At 36.7% G+C, this 10,805-nt stretch overlaps 1 protein-coding gene across 3 annotated transcripts; it reads right to left on the reverse strand.

Moving 5' to 3' along the window:
• Nucleotides 1–296: 296 nt before the first annotated feature.
• On the reverse strand, nt 297–9,237 carry LOC6638340 (multiple C2 and transmembrane domain-containing protein). 3 transcript variants are annotated; one of them, XM_047009478.1, is made up of 12 exons: nt 9,120–9,237; nt 6,324–6,994; nt 5,975–6,083; nt 5,700–5,842; nt 5,308–5,517; nt 2,491–2,642; nt 1,915–2,430; nt 1,492–1,851; nt 1,312–1,431; nt 1,049–1,252; nt 775–982; nt 297–668 (listed from the first exon to the last, which is right to left on the reverse strand). In XM_047009478.1, exons 1-12 carry the CDS (start codon nt 9,208–9,210, stop codon nt 588–590), a joined length of 2,865 nt encoding a protein of 954 aa, XP_046865434.1. In that variant the 5' UTR covers nt 9,211–9,237; the 3' UTR covers nt 297–587. The 3 variants fall into 3 exon arrangements, with proteins under 3 accessions (XP_046865434.1, XP_023033045.1, XP_023033051.1); XM_023177277.2 differs by having other exon boundaries at nt 6,324–6,997; XM_023177283.2 differs by having other exon boundaries at nt 5,975–6,026; nt 6,324–6,997; nt 9,120–9,231.
• Between the last annotated feature and the right edge of the window lie 1,568 nt (nt 9,238–10,805).

Raw genomic sequence — 10,805 nt, forward strand, 5'->3', positions numbered from 1 at the left:
AAATTCTTTCGAAAAATATCACAAATTGAAATATACATAATATAAATAATTTAATGGCAAAAAGGAATTGCTTGGTTGTTGTAGCCATAAATTGATGTAATCTTTTTTTTAAATTGTTAAATATATATATAGTATATATATATATATATATCTATTTAGATGTGTGTATTTGAGTAAAGTTTTAGAGTAGAGATAAACCTTTAGGTACCATGCAATGCTTTCAATAAAGTACAATTTTCATCATTTTTTTTGTTGCCTAACTTTTTTTTTTTTTTTTTTTTTTAGTGTATTTACAATAATAATTGAGTGTAAATAGTTTTTTTCTTTTCTCTTTAAGCAAACTAACTTGTTTTTCTTATGTTTGGTGCATTTTTAAGTGTGTGAATGGAACATTAATTTTTTTTTTTGGTGTCCTAATTGAATTCGCTATGGCTCAGACTCAAGCTTTTGGCCTGGCCAAATTTGTGCTTCAGTTGACTGGTGTTGGCCCGGAAGCGCTGCATAAACTGATAATGTGAGCCACTCCCACCACTTCCACTAGCGCTGGTCATTAGCGGCTCCAATGCCGCATCAGCGCTTGTTATAGACTATGATCCTTTCAGTTTCTTTTTAGGATTATTCCGTGCCTGATCGGTGGGTGCCGTTGGAGGTAATTCACGATACTGATTCTGTCAACATGAAATAGGAAAATTAGTTATACATTTTCGTAGCATTTTAAACACTTGACTTAAGGGATCAAGGAGATTGAAATCTTGAATCGCTTTCATTACTTACAATCTCCTCGTTGTCGGGCACACGTGATAGGAAGTCTAGCAGCTCGTTGTTTGGTATCGTATTTGGTCGCAATATTCTCCGGGAGAATTTCATAAAGCCCCAAAATAGCAGGAGCCAACGCAATGGCACAAAATGCAAAACCAAAATGGCTCCCAATAGCAACACAACAGCCAACCAAGTTAACTCGGGGACGGAAAAGTTGAATGTGCTTAGAAGAAAGGACAAAAAATTATATTTAAGATATAACTCTTTGGAAATCTCTTCATCTACTTACTTAATGGTGCTTTCGCCTAAGGAGGCCAAATAGCCAATTGTATTTTGTACAGTCTGTGAGACCTCTTGAATGGCCTGCAGACGTTCTTTAATTGACTTCTTTTCCTCTTTCTCCTTATCATCATCATCATCCTCATCGTACTCGTAATCATAGTGACCAGCACTGGCATCTGTAGTGCCCGTAATTAAACGTATCAGCCATTTTCTATAACAAAGATTAAGATTAGTTAAAATCTATACACAAGAACATATTTAATGACTTACTTTAGTATAATTAGCAGTAGAACCAAAGGAACTGTCTCTAAATCGCCATAGACACAGGCTACTATCCATAGAACAAAAGCTATGCTCGATCTTATAGGTGATTCCCATTCAAAGCAGCTCCTGTAAATGGAAAATTCCATTTAGAAGTCACCAATTCATCAACTAAGTAAATAAACTTACTGAACATATCGGGCAGCATCTAATATATCCATTATAATCTCCTTGAGACGATTAACATTGCGTAGAAACAATTGCCTTTTGAATTTTGCTTCTTGCTGTATAAGTTTTTCCTCCTTGGGTTGCAGGGCACGGCAGACAGCTCGGATTTCATTCCAAACTACGGTCAATTCGAGTTGAATTTGCGGAGAATTGCCTTTGGCTCGCACACAGAGATTCTTATCCTTTAGGGTATACCAACGCTTGACGCCACTTTTGATGCGCAACAGAGGAATGACCAATTTGCCCAAGAACTCCACACGATGATCGCGATCCTCGTCAAAGACCGTGATCTCCAGAACTTGTGTAATGTCCTTGATGTTGCTATGAGAGAAATGCATAAGAATTAGTATAAATCTCATTTAGAAATAATTATTCAACTCTTACAAGGTAAAAATCTTATTCCAATTCGGCGTCAATGTCTTGTATTCCGTTTGCGTCTGCAGACGAGCATTGCCCAGTTCGAGAACACAAAATGGATCCGATTTACCACCAATATCCGCAGCAGCCAAACCTGTGGCTCCGAAGACCTTGACTGTCAGGTGACCCACATCACGTAGATTTTGCAGGCAGCGCAGGAAACGATAACGATCGCGTAATAGTTGGGCTTCTCGTGGATCCTCTTTGAACGCCTTCAGATCACTTATGGTCTCCAGAGCTGTTGTGCCGCTTATGGTAAGCATCAGGAAGACTTCTCCAGAGCAATCCTCCAATTGTCGCCATATGCCGTGAGTTGTCTCTCTCTGGAATACACTCAAATCGATAATGGCCTTGCCATACAGAGTATTGCGATTCCATAGAGCCAACTCCAGATTCTGATCCTCATCGAACAAATGCAAATCGAATTGCTCCAGCCAACGCTCTGTCCAGGAAGACTTGCTCTTGTATTTCTCATTGCCCAATCTGTAAATGAAACTTGGGTCAGTTCACTTCAATTCAAACTAATTCATTCCAGAGACTCACCTAAATTTAAAGTGTGTGTCAATCAGCTTACTGCCATCTTCAGCCAGTGGCAAATCTTTGGCCTTCACCAGTAATATTGTAACCACAGAGCTCCAGATTTGTGATTTCAAACGCTTCGATGACTCGGCCAATTTCGAGTTGCGTTGAAAATGCTGAAATAATAATAAAAATTAAACAAACAAACAATTGACAATTGTGTCACTTCATATAGACAGATGTGTATGTATGTATGTTGGTTGACCTCTTTAAATTCCTCACTAGCCTGTTCCAGTTGATCTCGCAGTTCGCCATGTTGCTGGCGCAGATGTTTAATCAACATGTGTGAATACCCTCCAGACCAATTGGAGCCCAACATGATCGGCAAGAAAGCTTTACTTGCCCCACGACGTTTAAACAATGACTAAACCCGGCACTGGCAATCGCACAAGGTGCGAGGGCTTGGCCCTGAAGTAACTCTATCAAAAACTCATGGAGCAAGGGTGATATTGAGTGAGTACAACTGGCTTAACTTCAATTTTCCCGGTTTATTATGTGTTTACTTTGACGTTTAAGTTTAATACGCTCTCAACATGCCATACATTTAGTCATGGGCACTCAACAAGCGTTCAAAAGTCAACTCAGACAGCTTTCCGAAACTAAATAACACTCATTCATAACTCAACGTAGGTCATGTTTGTTTGTGGTAAGAGACAGACAGAGAAGGAGAGCAAAAACTGTCATTATCAGTGGCACTTCATCATTAAAACTTTGCTCATTTAATTGCGAAAGTAATTCAAGACAAGGCAACGACTCTTGAATACTCTTTATTATGTCTTGCAAATGAATTGCGCTATTTTAAGACAAGCTTAATCTAAATTAATTCATGTAATGCATATCACAATTTATTGACTAACGTCATTACATTTTGATATTATTGGCATACATTTAATTAATGAAATTATCATTTAATTAACTTTTTCCATTGCCTTCAATGTCATAGAAGCCCCAACACTATCGATATTACTAATCTCCTCAATCAATTCTGTCTAGAGCTAATGAAATTAAGTTTTTTATTGAAATTTTTATTGCTGTTAATTATTATTATAAATCATTTCATTATAATTAATTGATTTCAATTAAATGCATTGAAATGTGAACATAACTTTTTTTATTCAGAAATGTAACAAATTTTTGCTATTTTTTAATGTCATTAAAGTGAACTTTAATTAGCATTTGTTTCATAATTATAATATGTTCTATAATAAAAGCATAAAGTGTTATTAATGCTTTCACAATAAAAACTATTTCTTTTATGTTTATGTCAGGGTATATAGTGGTGGTCATGAATCTATGACGTTTTCAGTTTTCGGACTTTCTGATTTTCTCAATTTCAACTAAATTACTGAAAAACTATCAAAAAAATAAGAAGTTAAGTTTAAAATCTGTAAACCGTCATATTTTTGTGACCACCACTGTATACTGTATACACAAGTACATATGCAATTCAAAGTTCTTAACTATTCATCAACTAATACAATGCCATGAAAATAAAAATGTTTTCAGAATTTGTACCCTGATTGAGTCTTTGATTGAATTGGATATCTGGTTATGAATCATAAGTATACATAGAAGGCAATTTCAAAAAAAAGGGTTTATATAAACAGCAAGACTGTCATCGGTCCTAACCAAAAACTACAACAAAAGTATTATTTATTTTATAAATATTCCTTTCTTTAATATTCCTTTCTTTAAATGAAAATATTTGAAAACAGAAAACTACAACAAAAGTATTATTTAATTTATATATTTTCCTTTCTTTAAATGTGTTGAAAACAGAAAATATTATATGTAAGATAATGTTTGCTTTTCTAAATAATATATGTTAATTGGCCCATTCATAAAAATAAACTTTTAGATTAAATTAATTTTACTTTTAAAGGTTCATAATGAAAACTGGGTTCTAGTCGGCTTGAGGTCAACAAATCTTATGAATATATAAGATTTTATATTATAGCCAACAGCAAAGGTTTTTTTTAGTTTTTGTAGTTTAAAAGGTTATGGGTTTTAAATAATGTAAAAAACATGAAAGTTATAAAGAACACATTAAAAAAACAAACACTTGAAATTATTAAAAAAAGAGAAGCGCTTTCATTTTGACAATAGGTTAATTGAATAGTTCTAGCTTAAAACAAATAAATCGAATACTTTGGTTTATAACCGGAAAATTCAAGGTCGTGATTTACTTGGTAAAGGGTATTTAAGATTCGGTAAGTCTCACTTTAACTTGGTTACCCATTTTACACTTTTCTCACACCTACCCAGCAACCAGTTATTCCCTTTGTATTACTTTTTAATTAAAATCACAAAAAAACACTAATGAGCTTTACCTTTAGGGCTTATTTGCTTTTAGTTTTTGTGTTAAATGAAGTGAAATTTCCAAATAGAAAAAGAACAAGCAATAATATAGAAAAGATGTGTATAATTTTTTTTGCATTTAACTAATGACATTGATGCTGAATAATATTTAATAGACTCTACATGGTGATTGCCTTTGTGTGGCACATTGAAATCGATTGCCATAAACTACCTACCACCTACCTCTACCCTCTTAAAGTCAACTAAAGCTGCTTGAATTGGCTTGTATTGCCCCCTGTTTGTCTACCTCTCCCCCTATCTTCTCTTAAAACTTTTAGAAGGGTCAGAGAGATACGATAGCAGATACATATCTATCTTGTATCTGCTGTTACACATCAGAACAGCTGATAAATAGGCGATAAATTGTTGCTGCCAATTTGACATTAGACTGATGGATTTATTGATATTTCTTCTTCTACTTACCATTTCCTTATCCTCTTGACTGCGTGGCCAAAGTGTTAAATTGATGAGTATCTCACCCATGCTGCCACGTCCGCCGCCATTCCCATCACCATGATTCGTATCGCATAGCTGCAAATGGATATCTTCCGCTTTGCCCAATTCCAATTGGGTTAGATCTAGTTTGGCCGAGCCCATGAAATCGTCCTGCAATCCCCAGTCGTAGTCGAAAACCTGTACCAAGAAAATTAAAAACGGAAATTGATTTCGGTTTTGAGATGTCACAGTCACAGACAGTCCACAGCAGACGAGTTCAATTGACGCTGGGAAATTGGTTTTCCGTAATTGGGTTATGTATGAACTGCCTGCTATCATTTATGATGGGTGTCTCTCTCTTTCTGGTCTTTGGTCTTTACCTTCACAATGATTGGCTGAAAGGGGTCCTCCACGGGCACAATGAACACTTCGTCCCACACTGGATTCAGGTCACGGTGTATGGTTCGCGACTTGTGTAGTAAACGTCCGCCAACCTTGAACTTAACATAAGGATCACTTAGTCCTGCCGCAGAGAAACAAAAGACATAGTTTTTTTTTTTATTTTCTTTTAGCATTGTGCATTGTGTCAAGTGACTGCTACATTAAATATAAAGGAGGATAAAATGGGGGTTGGGGTTGTTGAGTCTTGGCTTACCATTCTTATCCATGGCCACCAGGTCGCTGCCAGATTTGAGATGCACACGCAGCTGAAAGAAGACGAATTGACGTAATTGAGCCTCTCGCTTGCGACGCAGTTCGTCGGCCTGCCATGGCAGGATTTTTAGTAGGTTGTAGCAATCGATATCGTTGCAGTCGATTACAGTTGTTGGTGCAGAGCAGAGCAGAGAGCAGAGCAAAACCAAAAAAAAATCAGACAATTCATGTTCAAAAAGAATTTTGTTAGTGCGCTAATGAAAAAGCCAATAAATATATTTATTCTAGACTCAAAAAAGAAAGCAAGCAAAGCCAAGCGAAATTCAATCAACTGATTGCTTCTTACTCACCTGCAGAGCTTCCAGTTGATAGTCACTTGTCTGATTCGAACCAGATGGCATAGTTCCATTCCCATTCTCGGGCTGCTCATCGATTCGTCCCTCCATGGAGCCACCGAAACGTTGTATTACCTGAGCCATTTTTGCAGTGGCTCGAAATTCACGGGCCAGGGGAGAGCCACCAATTGTGGTGGACCTATGACGTGGACTTTGAGTCACGGAACTGCTCTCAGAGCTATAATCGGCGGCATAGTCGGTGCTCTCTTCGAGAAAGTCACTGGGTGACTTACGGCCAAGACGATCTTTACTCTTGGCACGACTCCAGCGATGTTTTAGATTATTGAAGAAGCCGTGCGTCTTCTGGAGTACACCGACTCCACTGGCCACACCCGACGTCGACGAAGAGGAAGCTGCTCCCAGATGCTGGGATGCTGAGCTTTTGGTACGTTTGGGTGAAATTTGCGGCGATTCGTTGTTGTGTAAATCGTGGCCATTCAATTCCGAGGCAGATTTACTAAGATGCTTGCCCAGACGTTGTTGATGCTGCAATTGGGGGGATCCGTGTGGCGAGATGCGCCGTGTGGCTGGTGGCGATGAAGTGCCATCGACACTGCTGGCGGCTGTTAGGCGACTGTTGCTGCTGGAAGGTTGCTGCTCCTCGCGGTCCACGTAGTGAATGCGTGCTGCTACAAGAAAAAGAAAAGGATGCCCCAACAAGGAGTGGGCAAGGGAGAAAGGGGGAAAATGTTTAGTATTATTCCATCAGGCACGCAACTTGCGTGGCAACTACATGCTACTATAAATTCAATTTGGCAATCGATTTAACAACAAATTCAATCAAATGGAACACACACACGCGGACAACATGTTTTTGCAATTTTCATTATTTTCCCTCCATAATTTTTTTTTTTCACATATATGACATCATTTTGGTTGCCATTGCCACGGTTGACCCCTATAATTACTTAGCCAGCTGATTATTCTCATTTGTGTTGTGTGTGCCTGCCGTCAAGTGCCTTCAATTAAAAACGAGAGAGAAATGTTGACTGAAATAAAATGAAAAGAAAAACATATCGAAAAAAAGAAGAGAAAAAAAATACAAAAATAAATAAGTAAGCTTAAGATATTTAAAACAAAAACCAAAAAAAAAAACTACCAAACAAACAGCTTTAGATAATATATAGTTTCGTGGTCAAAGCAAATGTCTTAATCAGACATTATTTGATTCAATGAAACTTTGATTTATGTTAAGCACATTTAGCAAATTCAACTGCTAAAACGACAAACCACACAGATATTTATTTTTCTTTCTATTCTTTCCAAAGCATTCGGCAGGATAAACTGATTTAAGACATCCTCCTGACCATATTATTGAAGATATAAATTTGGGTTTGAAATTGAAAACAAGCTAGCATTTGCCTTTTTCAGCAACTATTTATCGGTTGGCTTTACCTTACGTTTAACTCGCCCTTTGTTGGGATACATCTAAGCAAAAACCACTAAACAGAACAGCCAAGTTGAAAAAATTTAAATATTTGATAAATATGTGCATTTAACATTTCAAATATTTATATATTAATTCAATTCATGCCTTCCCTGAGTGCAAAAATGCGGCAACATGGCGTATACGTGATCACTCAACAACATTTTTGTGAGCTGTGAATAAATGGCTACAAATTTGAAAAGAAGAAAGTATTTTTGCAAACATCTTTCTATCTTTCGCCCCATGGAAGAGGATCAACAAATGTCGAATTAGCTGCATATTTCAGTTTCATTCTTCGTACTGACTTGGCAATATTTCATACCATAAATTTTCGAGTGACAGATTTTGCCAAACTTGTTAAAGTGATTTAAACCATTCAAAGGAGTTGCTTAAATATTTTTTAATCTTAACTATCTTCTAATGATTCAAGTTCTTTCAGAGGAACTAATTAAATCGATTTGAATCGAATTGAATTAAATTTTAAGATGAAAAATTATGTTTTTTGCAAGTGATGCCGTGTTCTTTGTCTCATAAATGTTAGATATATGTTATTCTCATTTTCTCCGAATTGTATATTTTCAGAGTATAAATAGAAAGGGAATAAAAAATAATCTTTTGTTTGTATTTTTGTTTTTGATTGTCTGCCCAAAGATGAATAATCTTGGCTTAGCCGCACGATTGTGTACGTCTTGAACCATAATCTGTGGTATATGTAACTCATAGGAGTAATCCTTTGCCAAACTTTGTTAAATTGCCTTGTCCTTGAGACCAGGGTGTGTGCCAACAAAAAAAAAAAAAACAGACTGTCACTCCTCCGAACGTTGAAACGAGTTTGGTAATAGGCTATGCCAAGTCTAGTCTCATAGACGCCTTTAATTCACGAATGCACTGCAACAATTTAGTTAAAATGTATTCCAAAATAATTGCTGCTTTAAGTATAGTTGATTACCAATCACGGAGAGAATAAAAAGCCATAATTTCGTACTTTAAAAATAGATTAACTAGAAATCTTCAAAAGAATATTTCCATTAAAAAGTGAAACTTGATACCAAAACTCGGCGAACACTTCCCCAAAAAAGGGGAAACAAATCTCAATTGTTGTTCACTTTGTTTCTAACTCGAAAGTAGTTGATTTTTAGCTGCTTTTACTTACTTTAAGTATACGAGCCCTTAACTTTAATCAAACACATCTTAAAAGTTCAATGTCCTTTAAAAGAAAGCACTCTCTATCTAATCCTTTAAGAATAATTTTCTACCTTTAAGTCGTCTCAATGCCGTCCAAATGCATCTTTATAAATTATTCAAAGATAAAACACTTTATTTACCTGTAGCCGGAAAAATGCGATTTATTTGTAGGCAAAGAGCGTTCGTTTGCCTCTTTATTACCGATTTGGATGTCCTGCCAAACTTGGGCATGGCATGGCCTTTTGGGGTCTAAAGCAATTGCATCATTAAGGCAATTGAAATGAATGGATAATGACAATCGGAATAAAAGATAAAGTTGGCAAAACGTACACACACACACAACACATATAGATACATAGGTTATATGGTGTATCCTTTTAGTTAGTTAGTGTTATCCTTCCGCGGCACAACGAACTGCACGGCAGCAGGACTTCCGCAGGACTGTTATGATATTTGGCGAAAAAAATTGTGAACGGCTGAGCAAATGTAACTGAAACTTGGCGCTTTGGCATTTGTTATTGTTAACGATGCCTCCCCCCTAACGAGAGAGAAAGAGAGAGAGACCAGGACAAGCTTCGGTGTCTCTCTCTCTCTCTCTCTCTCTCTCTCGCTCTTTCTCACTCTGTTTCTCTGTCTGTCTGTCTGTGTTATGTGTGTTTGGCATTGAATTACTTTTGGGTGGTTTGGGAGTGATGTCGGTGGTTGCGGCGGCTTTTGCATTATTAATGTCTTATGTTGCGATGCTGCAACTTGAATTTTTTACACAAATTGGAAAAGCGCCCAACGGTGGCGTCATAAAATGCATAAAGGGAGGCGTGCCCACCATTTTGGCCCCCAACTCTTGTGTGTGTGTGTGTTTGGGTGTCCATCCATACATCCTTCCCAAAGCTTTACGCATCGCCTCAAAGGAAAAGCTCTGCAACACTTTTCCTATATATAAACTTATATACATATCTATATTCGTGTACACTTTGCAGTTATCATGAATGAAACAAAGTTTTTGCATAATCCTCCAACTAACCAACCAACCAACCAAGCAAGTAAGCAACCCACCATCAAGTTAGTTGTAATAACATTTAAGTTCTGCCAACAAAAACAAAACCGAAATTACATTTTTAATTAATTAAATTTGTTGCCTTTCGCCTGCGGCCGGAAATTACAGATTTCCTTAGGCTATCTAAGTGGGTGTGTGCTTACTCTCATTCCACAATCTTCTCACTTTAATAATTATTACTATAGTATGTATATTTAGTTTGCATGACAAGCGTTTTGGCGTTGATAGCTTTAGGAGACCCATAGGAGTCGCCTTCATGGCCCAAGGGAGCACTTTGGCATTCCCATAAATATGCCACACATTTGCTTTAACAGCTGTCCAACTGGGTGTGCATGTGTGTGTGTGTGTGTACTTGGCTCTAATGAAACAAGGGACTTACTCCAAGCCATATGCTAAATGTGCTGCATTTTCTTATTTTGCATATGGGATAAAGATAACTCTATTCAAGATTTGATGAATACAATTTTCACTGTGATAAATAGTTTAAGTCCCAAGAAATTGTTTTTAAATGATATCTGAGGATATTTATAAAGTGTTAAGAACTTATCCATTCCTAGCCCATAAAGAAATATCCTGTCCTCTGATTCCGCTTAAGCTCACCCCAGACTTATCTCATAGATCAGTTTTGGGTGAACTAACCAGAGAAAACATGACTATTAAATAAAGGAAAACAGAATCTAGATTGTCTTTATCTATAAATTTTTTCGTCTTTTCCATTTGAATATAAATTAAATGGCTTTTAAAACTACTTATTTGGCTGCTCATAACCTAA

The sequence above is a fragment of the Drosophila willistoni genome (genome assembly GCF_018902025.1).
Source record: "Drosophila willistoni isolate 14030-0811.24 chromosome 2L unlocalized genomic scaffold, UCI_dwil_1.1 Seg139, whole genome shotgun sequence".
In the NCBI taxonomy this organism is placed as follows: Eukaryota; Metazoa; Arthropoda; class Insecta; order Diptera; family Drosophilidae; genus Drosophila; species Drosophila willistoni.

Excerpts from the sequence above, each read along its gene's own strand:
- LOC6638340 (XM_023177277.2), bottom strand. The coding sequence starts at position 9,210 with ATGCCCAAGTTTGGCAGGACATCCAAATCGGTAATAAAGAGGCAAACG. Across the intron at positions 6,998-9,119 it reads TCGCATTTTTCCGGCTACAG|CAGCACGCATTCACTACGTG; the intron begins GTAAATAAAGTG and ends TTTTTCTTGTAG. Across the intron at positions 6,084-6,323 it reads ATCAACTGGAAGCTCTGCAG|GCCGACGAACTGCGTCGCAA; the intron begins GTGAGTAAGAAG and ends CTGCCATGGCAG.